General features: G+C 42.7%; 1 protein-coding gene across 8 annotated transcripts in view; it reads left to right on the top strand.

Annotated features, from left to right (window-relative positions):
• Nucleotides 1–17,932, top strand: part of pltp (phospholipid transfer protein) — a 21,748-nt gene extending 3,816 nt beyond the window's left edge. Inside the window, exons 1-16 of one of the 8 annotated variants that reach the window (XM_035389262.1) lie at nucleotides 3,388–3,551; nucleotides 8,511–8,634; nucleotides 9,352–9,451; nucleotides 10,134–10,262; nucleotides 10,969–11,124; nucleotides 11,454–11,517; nucleotides 11,730–11,793; nucleotides 12,065–12,156; nucleotides 12,641–12,817; nucleotides 13,037–13,096; nucleotides 13,588–13,752; nucleotides 14,211–14,278; nucleotides 14,592–14,634; nucleotides 14,734–14,797; nucleotides 15,736–15,812; nucleotides 16,519–17,932. In XM_035389262.1, the coding sequence (XP_035245153.1) occupies nucleotides 8,526–8,634; nucleotides 9,352–9,451; nucleotides 10,134–10,262; nucleotides 10,969–11,124; nucleotides 11,454–11,517; nucleotides 11,730–11,793; nucleotides 12,065–12,156; nucleotides 12,641–12,817; nucleotides 13,037–13,096; nucleotides 13,588–13,752; nucleotides 14,211–14,278; nucleotides 14,592–14,634; nucleotides 14,734–14,797; nucleotides 15,736–15,812; nucleotides 16,519–16,617 (1,467 nt within the window). In that variant the 5' untranslated portion in view covers nucleotides 3,388–3,551; nucleotides 8,511–8,525 and the 3' untranslated portion in view covers nucleotides 16,618–17,932. Of the gene's footprint in view, nucleotides 1–3,387; nucleotides 3,552–3,634; nucleotides 3,730–6,692; nucleotides 6,924–7,130; nucleotides 7,154–8,463; nucleotides 8,635–9,351; nucleotides 9,452–10,133; nucleotides 10,263–10,968; nucleotides 11,125–11,453; nucleotides 11,518–11,729; nucleotides 11,794–12,064; nucleotides 12,157–12,640; nucleotides 12,818–13,036; nucleotides 13,097–13,587; nucleotides 13,753–14,210; nucleotides 14,279–14,591; nucleotides 14,635–14,733; nucleotides 14,798–15,735; nucleotides 15,813–16,518 lie in introns of those variants that run through there. The other 7 variants (XM_035389261.1, XM_035389266.1, XM_035389265.1 and 4 more) reach the window with 7 other exon arrangements.

The following is a 17,932-nucleotide window of genomic DNA, read 5'->3' as shown; positions in this document are numbered from 1 at the left end:
CTGTGGAGAGCAGCACACCTTTAAGCACCTGGGCTGATTAGCTAACACAACCCAGGTGCGTGTGCTCTCTCCACCAACTGACGAGACCAATCCGCTTCTCCGGTGGACCGAATGCCACAGTCACTTTTAAGGGTAAAAGCAAAATGTTTATATATTGTGTGTGTTTGTTATTCAGCTGTGATAAGAGAGTAATCCTGTCATTCAAACATTCCATAACATTCTGCATGTGCACTTTATGACTATTCTAATTTGCAGGCATGTTCTCAGAGCTGTAGTCACGCCTTGATTCACACACATTTTGGTGTAAATCATCTCAGTCAAACATATTCATGCATGTAAAACTAAATACCTATAGTCTTTGACTTAGATATACAATGGATAATGTAAATGGTTACATTCGAAACGACTTAAAAAAACATTAACAGATTATTTTTAACACTGAGATATTGATTTACAAAGTAAGGTAGGGCAGAAAACATCTGTCGTTTTCTAGCATGATATCTGCGGAACTGATAATGCCTTTAACGGGCAAAAGTCACCTTTAACCTTTAACAAATGAAGGCACTGTCATATATGATCTTCCCAATGCATTGTGTTGTTCTGTAATCTATAAAAGCATGTGTTGTTTTTTTAACAGTAAGTAATATTTTTCTGTGAGAAAATTAGACTTGGGATTTGCACAATTGTGATATGCTTGGAATGTCCAGTTGCAAGATTTCCCCAGGTTGCTCATTCAAATAATTTTGTTTCAGATTATTCAAGCTCCAGTCAGACAGAGGAGATAAATGGGAGCAAAGAAATTGTATAGACACTATTAAATTGAAACTAAGTAAAGGGTTGTCTTTGTGAATGCTGATCTCTATGTTTAGGTCCTGGGTTGAAGCAAGAAACAAAGAAACACACATACAGTGATATAGTTCAAATGAATGAATGAAGAGTAATGTAGGCTGCCTCCGTCCTGCTATATAAGATAGATATTTGTGACCACTTTTATATTAATGTAACTTTTTTCATTTTTAAGAATACCTCGAGGAGAGATTTTGGTCAGCTTGGTGGGGGAGATTCCGGTTAAAAATAAATCAGTTCTGAGGGAAGGGTTCATTGTTTATATGCTAAGAGATGCATGGTGGCAACCCCATAGACAGACATGCCCTTGAGAGTTACACATCTGCCAACGCTCTTCTCTATGGGCGAGTGGATGAAAGGATCGCTGCTCACTGGCTGCACAGAAATGAATGGGCCGCCTCCTGGGAAAATAACAGGCTTCGCTATCGAGGCCTAGCATGGGCAACCAGAGCGTACCGCACTTAACTGCCCCCTGAGCTGAGCTCTGATTGGCTGTGCGCCTCAGGAGATCAGGAGATGTGACACACTTGTGTGACACGCTTTTAGGGTGTCTGCTGCCCACATGTTCCCAGAGGGTCCATGGCTTCCTTTACGGTCAGGACTGTGGCTTATCGTACTTATCAGGCCTGGGCTATCCGCATAGCACAACCTAAATCCGTGAAGGAAAATGGCTGACTATGTTGCAGAAGGGTTTCTGATTGTTCATTCCACTCCTGGAAGTGGAGTTTCCAGGATTGGAATAGCTCTGTGTATACCAGCGTGCACAAATCAGGATTTAAAAAATATTTTGTTGAAAATAAACATCTCATTTCCTCTGCGATGACATCTTTGCGAAGTTCAGGAAAGTCTCAAAATATGACAAAAACTCAATTGATGTGGCAAATTTCCAGATTTAAAACAAGAGAGATGTCAGGAAGTTAATAATACACCAAAATAGTATTTATACTGAGCACTGCGTAGTTATTTGGTAATATTGTAGTGTTATAATAACAGGAATTAGTTGTTATGGAAAGCTTGTTGAGAAACAGTTTGTGACATATTTTGGTTTAAATAGGTCATTAGAGTTATAAAAGTGAAAAATCTGAACGATAGGACAACCAATATAAAATGCATATATAATGTGTGAATGTACAGTATATACAAACCAGTCACATTCTCATCATTAAGGCCCCCAACTAAACAAAATCACCACTGACCACTAATGATATTGTGTTATGATATTGCTACAATTGTATTCCTAATAAATAATAGTATAATAATGTGTCCTTTCCTTATGGATTTCTCTTCATTTGATTTTCCTATAAAATAATGAGTTTGTCATATTCTTTTTTTTAGTTTTTTTTTTTTTAGCTTTGAATGAAGCTGATCTCTCATACAAGATCCATATGCTAAGAATGAGTAGTTTTATTGCTAGTTTTTTTTCTCACAGGATGACAGGATTGTGATACTCATTAATCAAATGATAGCAGAAGCATCTAAAGGGCTTTTGTAAGCCTGCTTTGGGATTACCAGTTGCCCTCCTTATGAAAGCCTCCCCCACCCTTTTGCGAAATGGTTCTAAAGTGGTAATTACCCATCCTCCTACATCAAAGGAATTGCCCCACCAAGCAAATTGAAGCAGCAAGTAACATTGTCTTGGCAGAGGATGCTTTGGAACCACCCATATCATGGGTAAGAATGTATCAAAGGGGAATGAATAACCAAAATGACATGCTCTTTTCCATTTGCAATTAGTAGAATTTCTTCCATCTTTGTGACGTCCCCTTTTTTGGTGCACAGCATACAACACTATCAATGAAACTCAAAAATCAGGACAGTAAGTGGTAAAACGTGCCGTAGATGTTCCAACAAAATTTTAAACAAAGAGGGAGACTGTTTGAAAGGTCTGCAATAGTCTTTTTAAAAATAACTTTTTAAAATAAATGTACAACTGATCTTGTTCCAGAGGCTGCACGTGACACTGTGATGTGTCTGATTTAGCAGCGAATCACTGCACATAAAAAAAAAACAACCACAGCCCTCTGTATCATCAGACCACACTGCAAACGTATAATCAAGTTGAGGTTGTTCTCCCGAGAAAAGTTCCAAAAGGTATTTATTTTGAAATGAGAGAGTGCCACTTGAATACAAATCACAGAGCAGCACTTCTACTAACAGTCAAGACAAACTATTGCCACCATTTTCATAATTTTTCGGGGTATTTCAGGATTTCAAGGAAAGACTCCAAAAAAAGTCTGTAAGACGCCGTTAGATCACAAATTTTGTTCAGGCAGTGACCTCAAGGCCTAAAACCAAAAGGAAAAAAATTGGTAATATTGATGTCCTGTAGTTGAAGAAAGTAGTCTGCATTATTTAAGTCTATCTTTTTGATTATCCATGTATTCTCATCTCGCTTCTGCACTCATAAGCTGAAAATGTGAAAAGCTGCCTGCAAAGTATGTTTGTGAAATAGATTACTGTCATTATAATGACCACATGGTCGTACGACTCATTCAGAAGGCCCACCCCTTTCTCCTACAACCTGCCGCTATAAATACCACCCTCACTTGGGAAACTGAGGGAGAGAAAGAGAGTCGGAGCCAGCCATTAAAAGGGGTGAATTTGTTGTAACTGCAAAAAAAGATTTTAAAAAATCTGACTTAAATACTTGGAACTCAAAAAAGAAAAACCATCACCACTGAGGAATTGTCCGCTGACAACACACAGTAAGTATTTCGGTTTATTGTGTAACTGTATTGAGAAATGGGAAAGCAGGCATGGATGTTGTGGAAATCCAGACTAAAGGTGACACGGACAGCGCTCAGAGCAGGGGTTTGGAGTCGATGGGACCCGTTGAGAGAGTGGCAGCGATATAATGCCTATCCAACAATGGCTCAGGCAGAGGTGAGTGGCCAAGGCGTGTAGGAACACTCTACAACTGTTAAAGCAAAGGTTTGTTGAAAGTGCTGCACGATAGCTTCTACTTGTGATGGCAAACAGGAGGGTAGGAGGTTCAATAGAGGTTGAAACTAATTCTTGGCAGAAGACCGCATGCTATGGGAACAGGATCCTTTACTGAGATGAATGCCCTACTTGTTCAGTGTGTCCTTTACAACTGAGGGTTGTAGTGTTTTTCAATTACCTGTGATGGAATCCGAGGGCAATGATTTGACTGAGCGAGCAAATTTAAGAGAGAAAGAGGACATTCTACCGGAACATTCTTCTTGCAAATTGATTGGATGTCTTCACTTGCTGACCTGCCTTGAGTTCGTCGTGACAAATAAAACTGCAATTTATTATTGTATTGGACACTCTTAAAGGCAATTTACACCTTTAATCTTAGAGTAGGTCCGAGTATGGTAGAGCAGGTCATGATATTTCAGTAAATGACTTCATATATAGACAAGTCAGTATTTGTGTTTACAATATTATAGTAAATCACAGTCAGGTATTGTAGCACCATCTAATCACCACTTAGAGTACTGCATGAACCAGTTGAGGTGACTCATTCATTATGTCTTTTTAAAAATATACATTATATACATTATCTTTTATCTGGTCTGCACATCAGATCAGCAAAGCATTATAGTGAGAGCAATGGATGTAACTACAAAATTAAGCTACTATACTGTGCGTTCCTTTTGTTACAATATAATTGTTCTATTTTTTATCTTTGTGGGAATACAGTAGAGGCACCTCACAAAATATTTAGAATCACTTTATCGCTCAGTTAATCGATAAAAATGGTGAATATACAGTATATACTATCATTCTGCCAGTCTCTTGAACCGGCAAATTTCAGGAGCAACTTTTTCTGAATGCAGAGTCTGGCTTCATTTACACTTGACCCCTGAACAGTACAGTTACGGAACATTCTGGCTAAAGGTGCACGCATGAAACAGACTGCACTTTCTCTCTCTCGTTATCTACTCCCTCTTTCTCCCTACTACTCTGCATCCTGTATCTCTCCCACACGGATATATGAATACGTACGTATGTAGCACACACACACACACTCACGCACCCAAAATTCCCAGTACTACTGGCAGATCGATTTCCAGTAAACCTCCTGTTTTGGAAGAAGCAGAAGTACTCTGGGGTCTTGCATAGGTCACTGACCTGGACAGGGCAGGACTACATTATTGTTTTGTTTTTTTGTTTAAATCAGTGCTTAACCTTTCCTCATTGCACAACCCCCCACCCCCTCCCCCACACACACACTCACACACGCAAAATGAGACACAGAATGACTCACGTAATGATATTCCAGATAATTCACAAGCACTGTTAATGCTGCCCCAGAGCAGTGTTTAAAATTATACATTCGCAGGTGAAACTCATGGAAGATTGTACTTTCAAAATAACAGGAAAGGTTTGTTGTGAAATGTCATGAAAATGATGCCAACGGTTTAGCTCATGTTTTTGTGTGAACTGTCTCCCACCGTCTGGAGGTTTGTTCTTTTGGATCAGAGCAGTTACAGTGGCTCAATGTGAGAAATGCTGAAGGATCTAGTGATGAACATTACACTATTGCTGCAATGAGACCACACTCAACCCTGCTTGCTCTTCTCTTCATTATCACAATGTTCATAATGTATTCCATGAAATTAAAACAAGTAATCTTCAAACGTGAAACAAGATTTGTTGGAATACGCAGGCAAATAAGTCTGCACGTGGTGAATACATTCGAACACAATACAAAATACAACACAAAGGTGATAACTAGCAGTGAGGGTCTTCATTCCTAGTGAGATATTATGGTATACTGGTGAATATTATGGTAGAATTTCACAGTTTCACCATTATGAAGTGACTGATTTCAGTTAAGTGGTTCAAAGCGGTGGATCCCCATCTCTCACATGCAATCCTGCTTTGTGCGTTGCGGCCCCTTGTGGAAGGGAACATTCCTTGACCCCGGACGCTCAAACGGGATTCCCAGAAAAGGATGTCCGGGGCGGCAGTGTTCCGCTCGGCGGTCCGTGATGCGGGGGGGGAAGCCGCCGGACCCTAAGGCCTGCGAGGGGTGGGGGTGTGGATGGGGGGGCTGACCCGTTCGTGCCCTCCTGGGGGCTCTTTGTTTCCCGTGTGCTAGAGTCATTGAGTGCAGACCGCCTCTATGAACCCCCTCACCCCCACCCCACCCCCATTATCACTCTCCCATGTCCCCCCCCCCTCCTCCCTCAGTTCTGGGGTTCTGCTTATTTGGAGGCAGCTGTTAAGTTTTTTGAAGGGGGTTTTAGTGATAAGACGAGGTGAGACAGGTAGATCAAGAGGGTGGAGGCAGGGTGTGGGAGCAGATGGGTGAGGTGGGGAGTGGGTATGTGCATGTGTGTATATTGGGGGCGGGCGAGGGGGTCAAAGGGTAATTTTTTCAATTAGGGGGGCTTATTGGGGTGACAGCGTAACATAATGGCTAGGGAACTGACTGTCTCCCTTGCAACTCCATTGATGTAGGTCCAATTCCCAGGCAGGGGACTGCTGTAGTTCCCATGAGTGAGTGAGGTACTTTAACCCGAAGTGCTTCAGTAGATATCCAGCTGTATAAACAGACTGTGTTTGAAGATAATGTAAGCTTTCTAAGCTTCTGCGGATAAGAGCATCTGCCAAACTGCTGAATCACTTTCATAAGTCGCACCGGGTAACAGCGACTGTTAGCAACTGTAATGTTGCAGTGTAATTCTGTCATTTGGATTCTCAGTGGGTGGTTTCTCACTGTGTTTGGAAGCCCCAGGAAATAAGGTGTGGGGGTAGTGGTGGGAAGGTGGGGGGCTGGTGGTGGGAAGGGTGGGGGTGTGGAGTGGGCGTTACATTGCCAAAAAAAAAAAAGAAAAAAGTGTGAGGGTCATGAAATATCCCACACCCCTCTCTCTTGGTCTTTCGGGGTCCCCCATGCCTGGGAGTTACTATAGCGATTGCCGCCGCCCCCGCTGGGGCAGAAGACAAAGAGCTGCGCCGTGAGGACCCCGCGGCTCCCTCAGGACACCACCGCAAAGAGCTGCGCAGTGAGGACCCCGCGGCTCCCTCAGGACACCACCGCAAAGAGCTGCGCAGTGAGGACCCCGCGGCTCCCTCAGGACACCACCGCAAAGAGCTGCGCGGTGAGGACCCCGCTGCTCCCTCAGGACACCACCGCAAAGAGCTGTGCAGTGAGGACCCCGCTGCTCCCTCAGGACGCCACCGCAAAGAGCTGCGCAGTGAGGACCCCGCGGCTCCCTCAGGACACCACTGCAAAGAGCTGCGCGGTGAGGACCCCGCGGCTCCCTCAGGACGCCACCGCTCTCCCAGCGCTCCCCGGCGCTCCCCGGCGTGCCGCTGCACACGCCCGCAGGTCAGAGTCGGCGCTCCGCTCCGGCCGGGGACACCGTCTCCGAGGGGAGAGACCGGGACAGGCTGAGAGAGCTCCCGGTGATGTTTCCGAACTCCGCCGCAGGGGTGAACGGCACCGTGAACTCCGCTTCCCCTGCTCGGGGAGAGGAGGAGCGGGGAGAGGAGGAGGGGGGGGGGAGGGGGTGGCGTTTTTGGTGCAGGATCTCTCACTTTTGCGTTTCATGAAGATTGAGTGGCGGGGGAGAGAAAAAAAAACAGAACCGGATGATGACAGTGTGAATATAAGGAATGTTATTGGTTTTCCGTGTGGGACAGGAAGGTTGTTTACGAGCTGGGATCTGTCATGCCAGGCTGTAGAGTACACACTGTGCGAGGCACTTGCGTGAGGTCTTTTGGCTGGACACCGTAAGAAGTGCGCCATCGCCGTGGGTTCACTGCCCTGCATTCTGAAGTGCGTTGTTAAAAAGCGCCATCGCCTGCCGCTGATTGGTGACTGGGACTGAGCGTGAAATGGGCGTGCTTGTATACTTATGTCTCCCGCACTCTTTTCCCAGGCTGTGATTAAAGGGGTCGCTGATGTGGAACTGATTAAATGAGAGAGGCTGAAAAGCTTCTGGGATAGTATTACTGCTCGCTGCTGTTCAGCCACTCTACACGTAACTGAAATCATTAAACTAAGGCGGTGCGTTTTTATCATTAAGGTGTTCATCATCACCATCATCATCATCATCATGATTATAATTATCATTACCATTATTATAATAATAATAATAATTATAATTATTATTATTATTAGTCATAGTAGTAGTAGTAGTGAGCAGTAGTGATGTTTTATTGGTATTAATATTTGGCTCCACTATTCTAGGACAAAAGTAATGGCATCAGATATAAAAATATTTTTGAAATTTTACCATTCAAAAGTTTATAAGGTTGTTTGTAGCACTCCCCAAATTGATTTTGGATTCTGTTTACAGGTTTGCTCTCTTAACCAGGGGCGTGCAGAGGGGGTGGCTACAGTGGCTCCAGCCACTGCCCCTTCGTCCTCCTTGACTGAAATGTCCCTCTGGACCAAATACATTATAATAAATATTTTTATTATTATTGTTGTGTTGTTGCTGCAGTTATTGTTATAATTATGATTACTGTTATGAAACTTCATCGCCATAGTCATTATAAAACTCTTTCTTGGCTTGAGCCCCTGCCCCTCAAAATGTCTGTGCACGCCCCCGCTCTTAAGCCACATTGGGTCCTGTCTGTGCATTATATCCTCTTTAAGGAGCCCTTTTTTTGAAAGTAACAGCGATTGTACTGGTCTGTGTTTTTTGAACAGCCTTGTCTTGTCTGTGTGTGGGGTCCAGGCTGACTGAGAGACCATGGCCCCCTGCAGAGCGCTCGCCGTTTTCCTGTCACTCCTCGTAACCATGACGACCGCCGAGCCCCCGGGCTGCAAGATTCGGATCACCTCCAGCGGCCTGGAGATGTGTAAGGTTTACATTCACGGCACACAGTTCTGCAGCTGCTTCTCCATGTCTCCTACTTCCATCCCAGCCACATACAGTATATGTAGCTAAGGTAGCATGTTGCTCATTGCTCATCAATTACTAAGCTATTCATTTGTAAGATAAATATTACACCTTCTTCATTTGCACTTGCTTGTGACATGATTGTAGCAGCATTGCTTTTTGGTTTGGTTTTGGTTGGATCAGAGTTCATTTTTGCATCTATATTGGTGCTCATCTAACCATGCATTTCAGGTTGTGAGGGTGTCTGGTAAAAGTATGAATGAGTGTAAAGAGCCCCTGGTTGTGTTCCCCACAGTGAAGGCTGAGACTCATTTCAGGTTGTGAGAGTGTCTGTGACTGTCTGTAAATGTGTGAATGAGATTAAGGGGCCCTTCTTGTGTTCCCCACAGTGAAGGCTGAGACTCATTTCAGTCTGTGAGAGTGTCTGTGAGGGTGTCTGTAAATGTGTGAATGAGATTAAGGGGCCCTTCTTGTGTTCCCCACAGTGAAGGCTGAGACTCATTTCAGTCTGTGAGAGTGTCTGTGAGTGTCTGTAAATGTGTGAATGTGTGTAAGGAGCCCCTGGTTGTGTTCCCCACAGTGAAGGCTGAGACTCATTTCAGGTTGTGAGAGTGTCTGTGAGTGTCTGTAAATGTGTGAATGTGTGTAAGGAGCCCCGTGATTGTGTTCCCCACAGTGAAGGTTGAGACTCAGAGATTCGTGGAGGAGGAGCTGGGGAACATGACCATGCCGGAGATGAAGGGCAAAGAGGGCCGCTTCCAGTACACCATCAACGAGTGAGCTCCTCCTCAGCACATCCCACCAATCACTGGGTCTGCTGCCCTGGTCCTCGATGTTCTGCTCTTCAGTGCTACTCAGCACTTCACTGATGAGTTGAAGCGGTTTACTACACAGCTAACCCACCTAACCTGGTTCTTGGGATCAGTGAATCAGTTGCTGATTTAAAAGTGGAGAAGAAACCCTCTTTTGTCCAGCCTAAAAGCTCTCCAGGGCCACGGTTGGGGGCCACTACACTTTGCTCACAGCGCGTGTCACAAGGATCCCAAACCAGGGCTCTCCATTCTTCTGGGTGACCCCTGTGTGTGCTTGTTTTTCGTTGCAACCACTAAAATGTAAATTGGAATGGCTGGTCATCACACTTTTAATCAATTTACTCTATTAAGCCACATTATGTCACAAAAAGTGATTCATGTCATGACAAATAAATCCACTTTTAAGATGCTTTTCCCCAATCATTTTTTTTTTATCAGCGCTTAATGCTGCCACCTTCTTGATTTGGAAGAGTGCAGATTAGCACGTGCTCTGATTTCAAATCATGTGATACTGAAATATTTTGGATCACATACCTTTAAAGCAGACCAAGCCTGATGCATGAATTAGTTTGACGATCCGCTTATTTCCAGCCTCCACGGTTCTCTGGTAAATACGCCCCCCGTGTCCCTGTCTTGTGCGCTCCAGGGTGAAGATCACAGAGCTGAACCTGACGGGCGCGGACCTGCGCTTCCAGCCCAACTTCGGCCTGCTCTTCGAGGTGCAGAACTCCTCCATCGCCCTCACCTTCCGACGCAACATCCTCTACTGGTTCTTGTGAGTTCCTTCAAACCGCCGCCCCGTCCTCCCAGTCACATGTTCTCCTCAACTTCCTTGGCCTCAGTGACTTTTGTCCTAAACGCTGACCAACGGATTTGGGAAAAGGCTTTGTCTGAAACAGTCAATAGCCATAGCGACTGGGAAAAGACGTTAAAGCGAAAATTACCTTAAAGACACAGTGCAATATGTGTAATCACAGCAAGAATGTCCTGGGTCCAAATCCGGCCTGGGCCTTTCTGTGCAGAATTTTCATGTTCTCCCCGTGTCCAAAACACAGTTAGCCTCCTGCCCACTGCAGACTGATTTGCTATTGTTAATTTGGGATTGTGTTCATCACATAATTAACATGGCATTAAATTCTGTCCAATCAGCACTGTGATAATTTAGTGGGCAGCCAATCAGAAATGAACCTCTCAGCAATCAGTTCGAAAGGAATTTTCATGATTTCCTGTTAATAAATTTGAAAAAAATTATATTTCATAAATTTCATATAATTCATACACAGGAAAATCATTTTTAAGATCCTTTGGTTCCTGCCTGTAATGATAAACCCTGCAAGAAAAAAGTGATTGCAGGGTTTAACATCATTACAGACAAAGAGACTTGCAGGAAGGCCAGATAAATGGCAAACACTTGCGATAAAAAGAAGGAACTGGCTTTTTTGCCCGCGATGATGATGGTGGCTGTCCCGTGTGCCCCCCAGCCACGACGTGGGGGTCATCAACGCCTCCGCCGAGGGCGTGAACATCCACACGGCGCTGCACATGATCAGAGACGACCTGGGACGCCTCAAGATCTCCAACGTCTCCTGCGACGCGTCCATCGCCAAAATGCGCGCCAAGTTCTCCGGGACCCTGGGGTGAGTCCTCATCTCCTCATAGCCCTGCGTCGCCCCACTTTCTCATTCCCTTCCTCACATCTTCTCTTCCCCTTCTCTCCCTCTGTGATGTTTTAGTCCAACCCCTGTGATTAATGAGTAATGCCCTTTATCAATGACTATATAATTTGCATTATTTAATCCACTGACAATAATCATATACCTATAGCATATACAATTAGTATGTACTGTAATGATAATGAGCATACTTTTACTCCGTGTTGGTCTCTGCTTGTCATTTATGGAAGCTCTTACATTGGACCTTGTGTATATTTGTGTATTGTGTTTTGACTATTGTGCTTTCTATACAGGAGGGTGTATGAGTTCCTGGCCACGTTCCTGACGACAGCAATGCGATTTGTATTGAACCAGCAGGTACAGTCAAGCCTGCCTGTGTATGCAAACACCCACGACATACAACATAGACTCCTGTACTTACTCTTTATTCAAGGCCAAAACAATATTGAACATACTTGAGAGTAATGTTGATTTTGAATGTATTTATACTACAAATACAGAGAATACAGGTAAATGCAGATATGAGTCAAATGAGAGTCAGTCCAAAATGGTCTGCTGCTGTGTTTCAGATCTGTCCAGCTCTGAACCACGCTGGTCTGGTTCTGATTAACAGACTACTGGACACCATTCCAGGTAAGAGTAGCAGGGTCATATCACACACCAGCCTCTGAGTCATTATATATCTGGAATATGATCCTCAGAGTTACGGGCTGACCAATGAACTTAACAGTATGAAACCAGAAGTAGCGTAAGCAGTTACACCGTTTTAAGCTCCTTGTTGTACAGTAGTTCCTCTCGATCATTATAACAGATGCAAAAAAGTGAGCATTAAACCATTACACTTTGTGTGTGTTTTGTGTGTGTGTGTATGGTTGTGTGTGTAATTGCATATGTGTTTTCTCAGTGCGTTCAGACGTGGATGATTTTGTGGGGATTGACTACTCCCTCTTGAATGATCCTGTGGTGACTGCCAGGAGCCTGGATTTGGACTTCAGGGTGAGTGACAAATTTCTTAAATGACATTATAATCTAAGGGGCTCCCACAGAGAGCCACATAGTGTGATGGTTTTCATTGTTACATAGCACTTCATTAATCAGTGATGGCAGCTGAATGTACAGCTAATTCAGCCTGGTTACTCGGGTCTAAATTGGTTGTTGATTTTAAGGTGATTTAAGGTCGCAGGGCTGCAGGGTTAGGAGCTTTCAGATAAGATCAATATCTGGTTTATATGACATATATTGCATTCTATATATTTATATGTCTTATATGAATTTGTGATGACCACCTGATTTACACACAACCGTGTGTTAAGTGGCTTCTGCACTACTGCATGTAGAGGGCTTCCTTACTCAAAACTGTTTACTTAAAATTAATTTTAAAATGACTGAAAATGACTAATTTAAAAGAAATTAAAACATCAGATGTCTGTTTCCTATAGTAACTATATATCACTGCCCCCTCTCCCTCCATGCTACACAGGGCATGTACTATGACCTGCAGAATGAGAACGACACGATCGTGAACTACGCCGTGACTCCCGTGATCAGAGAGTACGACCGCATGGTCTACATGGCTCTGTCCGAGTACTTCTTCGACAGCGGCTTCTATGCCTACTACAAAGCCAAGGTCTTCCAAATGCTGATCGCGAATGAGAAGGTAAGGTACATCAGCAGAATACGTGACTTGTTGCCATATTTTCTGTTTTTATTTTTTTCTTTCTTTCGGTGGATGTGCCCTGTAAATTGCCACTTGAACTGGCAACTGAGGGTCATTTCAGTCCACCAGGATTTCCAGTCCACCAGGCTCGGTTTAGGTTACTAATACGAATGGGTGAATTCTTAAATGTTGTAATATTGTGATATCATGTATTTTCAGATGCCAAAGGACTTGGAGATGCTGCTAAGGACAACCTATTTTGGGACAATCATGATGTTGGTGAGTGCATGTGTGTGGTTTCCATGGTATCACTGATCTGCTGAATCATGTGACTGATTGTGAAGTCAGGACAATAGTGTGAGACAATAGTGTGTTTGATTTTGACAATAGGACATGTTTGATTGACTGCCTTATGATAATAGGGTCTGTTAGGTTGAATGCGAGATTTGGCCTTTCTTGTGACAGTAGGGTGTGATAGACTGATTTGAGGTCTAGACTTCCCTGTGACAGTAAGGTGTATTAGATTAACTGTGAGGTCTAGACCTCCCTGTGACAGTAAGGTGCGTTAAATTAACTGTGAGGTCTAGACTTCCCTGTGACGGTAAGGTGCATTAGATTAACTGTGAGGTCTAGACCTCTCTGTGACAGTAAGGTGCATTAGATTGACTGTGAGATCTAGGCCTCCCAGTGACAGTAAAGTGCGTTATATTAACTGTGAGGTCTAGACCTCCCAGTGACAGAAAGAGGTATTAAATCTCTCCCCTTCCCAGAACCCTGCCCTGGTGGAGGCTCCTCTCTCCCTGGAGCTGAAGGTCACCTCCTCCCCACGCTGCACCATAAAAACTTCGGGGGCCAGCGTGTCCGTCACCGCCATGATGATTGTGATGCTGCTCCCACCCGGCCAGCCGCCTGTGCAGCTCAGTAGCATGACCATGGTGAGGGCAAACACTGTTTAGCTAACTTTCACACATGCTAGTGGTTTCCAGCGTTCACACAAAACAAGGACTGTCCAGTATTCGACCAGACGTGTGTTCAAGACGGCGATCATTGGCTAACGGTTGTGAACATATTCAAACTTTTTTCTGTTCGCCACGAACGTTAGCTAACGTTAACTAACAGTCTGAAAAGGTAGTGCGGCGTGAACAAAAATGATAAAAGCTACTGCCGTGAAAAGCTTCTCTATCTCTCTCGTCTCCTCTATCTTATTTCCCTCCTCTCTCTCTCTGTTTCTTTTTCTCTATTTTCCTCCTACTTTCCCTCTCCTCCCTCACCATCTTTCTCTGTGTCAGTCTCTTCTCACAAATATAAAATAAGATGAATTGGCCCATATAGTTGCAAGTCTCACCACACACAAGTATAAACTCAGTTACCCTCCTTTTCTCCTCTGTCACAGGAAGGGAAACTCAATGCTAAGGTGTCCTTGAAAGGCAAGCGGCTCGCTGTTCACATGGACTTGAGAAGGTACATCAACATAGTAAACTGTAGCATTACAAAATAAAAGAACAAAAGTATCATTATTATTATTATTATTATTATCATCATCATCATCAGCATTATCAATAATGATCATAATAATAATGGTAAAACTTTACAATAAGGTCACATGAATTGTCATTGAGTAATGTAGTTGTTCAAATGATGTAAAATACATTCATTAAGCATGCAATTTAGTTAGTAATTAACAAATAGATTGACTAATAATAATAATAATAATAATAATAATAATAATAATAATAATAATAATTGAGTATTGAGTTCTGGTATCTGTTGGCAGGTTTAAAATCTACTCCAACCAGTCTGCTCTGGAATCATTGGCGGTAAGCTGAGGTTATGATTTTTGTCCTCCATTATTGTTACTTTTTGCTTGTGTGAACTTGGATCTGAGGTGAAGTCTAACCCTCTGCCCTTCTCCTCAGCTCATCCCCCTGCAAGGCCCTTTGAAAACAATGCTGCAGCTGTCCGTGGTCCCCATTCTGAATGGTACGTACCAAGCACGTCCGTGAAACACATCCCCAAGAGCCACTACTTCAGCCCTCTGTGGTGTGGTGTGTGGAAGAGAAATGGGTACTTTAAGCCAGGCACTGCTCAGTGAAAAGTGTCCGAAAGAGCGATGGCTTCTTTAGTAAGGCACTGTTTGGTAACGGGTACTTCAGTCAGGATGTATGTGGTGTTATGACCTGGTCTGGGGTCAGACCGTAACAGAATGAATGATAAGGGAAACAAGTGGGGAACGGGGAAGCGAAACGTACAGCAAACTGACCAGCAATTCCGGTCCCTATCTGCCTATGCAAATCTAACTGATAACCGGCTCGTCTTCAAAGGCTACAGAGCACGGGGCGGCTTTGAACGCTGAACTTCGGACAGTTAGTCGATAGCTTGAAACCAAAAGTCCGAATAGCGCATCCCCCAACAGAGAGTTAAAACTCCACTCCACATACTAAACCGTGTTAGTTGGGCGAAGAATGATCTGCGACTACATGCAGGAAAGATCCACACTTGATTTTTTGAGTTGGGATGAGACCAAAAGGTTCAAATGTTTTGCCATGTAACCTTTATCACTGAAATGGTGTCGTGTGCCAATGGCAGTCTTATATACCCTACTCTACAGCATAACCACAGGTTCTAAAAATATTGTAGAGCTAGGCATATAAGAGCCAATTAGAGTACAATTTAATTAGAGAGGGACTAGCAATCAGTGCCTCTATTTTCAGCTTAGCTGTTAACAAGTACTTGTGGCAGCAAATTAAAATGTTGAGTGGATGTTCAGCCCTGAAGGTAGTTCCTGGCTTTGATAGATCAATGTACCCTTGTTTTCAACCCAAAAGCCTGATATAAAACCCAAATCCATTTAGATTTAATGAGACTATTTTGCAGCCGTTTAAATGTTGTGTCAACTTGTATGTATTTCCAAATTTCAGATCGAACCAAGAGAGGTGTACAGATCCCACTGCCGGAGGGGATGGACTTTATTGAAGAAGTGGTGGAGTATCATAACGTGAGTCACAAATTTATTTTGCGTTCATTTTACAAGGTGGGACAACTAAGAATTAAATTCTCACCTGCAGTGATGACCTGGGGAATCAAAGTGGGCCAGTATTGAGTAGCCAATCAGACATAATTCCCTGTTCCAAAATCACAGTACATTCTAGGCTACAGAAGGATTAATTTAGGCAGGACTATTTTTCATTAAATTTAGAGAACTTTAGAATGATGGGTAATGATTTTATCCTGATATTGTATGACTGTGTTGATCTGGCAAAGCACTTTGAGCTACACACTCTGTATGAAAGGTGCTATATAAATAAAGTTATTATTATTATTATTATTATAATGCCATCTTACGGGCATTGTGAATTCTCTGCAGTACTTGAATTTCAGCCTTCATCAAAGTTGATTAGAGGTGCCATAACGAAGGGCAAAATTTAGCTGAGCCACATAACTGCACTGATATGGCCGAAGAATGAAAGGTCTTTTCCAACAATAAGGAGTACAATATTTTTTTTATTCTTGAGAACATGTGTAGCCCCATGACTTTTTCCCTTCCCCTCTCTGAATTATGGGAAATGGGGATACGGAATTTATTTGTGCCAGAGTGCCTGGCACGTTTATTGTTTTGTGAGAGGCGCACCTGAACCCTTTCAGCTCTCTGCTGTGTCCCTCAACACCGGCCTGAAGTCTCCCTCCCTTCTCACGCTCCCCAGGGCTTCATCGTCATTGGAGCCAACCTGCACTTTACCAAGGGCTTGCGGGAGGTGATCGAGAGGAACCAGCAGGGGCAACAAAACAGCACCACAGTGTAAGCTGGGGAACCGACAAACCTAGTTTTACAAAGACTGATGGCAACGTATAGCACCTCCACTATCTCCAAACAAACATGCTAAAAACACACCCACAATAAACATACTTACATGGTGACAACTCCCTTACACTTTCCCATTGCTTTAAAATACTTTCACGTTTAATTAAGATGTATTAGGTTGAATTTATTTAGAACCTATTTTTATTTACCAACAACAAAAAGCAATGTGGAGCAACATTTAAAAAAAAATGTTGTTCAAAATCTGAAATCATTTAAGGCACATACTCTTATGGAAATATAATTTTTTTCCTATTGTTGGCACATTGTAAAATCATCTTTTTGTCAGGGACAAAACATAAATGGGTCCTGTTTTCGGAGTCTGAGATCATTTCCAAGATTCCGCTTTACTTCAGTAATTCATAATCACATAAATACCAACAAGGACTGAAAATTGGCTAATGTTTCTCCCAGGAATATGCTACTTGCTCATTGCCCCTCACTTATGTTAATACTTAATATCACAGCCCTTCCATATCACACAAAACTAATAAATATTTTAGAAGAAAATATCACGTTGTCAAATTAAACGGATTGGTTGAAAAGGATTGTCATTTCAATGTGCAGTCTGTCAATAGTACAACTTTCAGAAACATAACTACTGCTGGAAAAACTTCAGCTCACAGATAACTTGGGTCAGTTCACTGTAGTTTGACTTACTGTACAGCAGTATGGATTAATCACATTTTTCTATGTACATTATAAAAATGTGACAATTTTTAAGCCAATGTTTTTAATCATGATTTTCACAACCATTAACAAGACATTTTCCATTTTTAATGATACCTTGCTCTAATTATTTGGACTACATTCTTTATGCCCTTTACCTTTGCCAAAAGAAATGCATTGTACATTAACTGCAGCCATATGAAAATGTATCTTGAAACAAAATTCATTTTATGAGGTTCAGATTATTTGGAATAAATGCCGACTTTCTCCCATTTCTATTTCTGCCAAAAATAAGTGCATTTCAGATAAACAGGTGCCACGTAAAAAAAAAATGCATCTTGAAACAATCAAAATATAAAAAATGTAAAGTTTTTTTTTTCCCCCAGTGGGAACTGGTTGTTACATTATGAGTAGGGAATATTTTTTTATGTATTGTGCGCATTGATTACCTTGTTCAGTGTGTGTTGAAGGGGAGGGGTGAATTCTGTGCACTAGTCTTGAATGTATCCTAAACCTAACCTCACAATGACCTATCCATTACATAACACTTTTGTTTACTTCAAGTCTTAATAAAACCTTATGAAAATACA

Source organism: Anguilla anguilla, chromosome 13 (genome assembly GCF_013347855.1).
Source record: "Anguilla anguilla isolate fAngAng1 chromosome 13, fAngAng1.pri, whole genome shotgun sequence".
Classification (NCBI taxonomy): domain Eukaryota; kingdom Metazoa; phylum Chordata; class Actinopteri; order Anguilliformes; family Anguillidae; genus Anguilla; species Anguilla anguilla.
The sequence above is the reverse complement of the archived record's forward strand: the minus strand, read 5'-3'. Positions and strand labels throughout refer to the sequence as shown.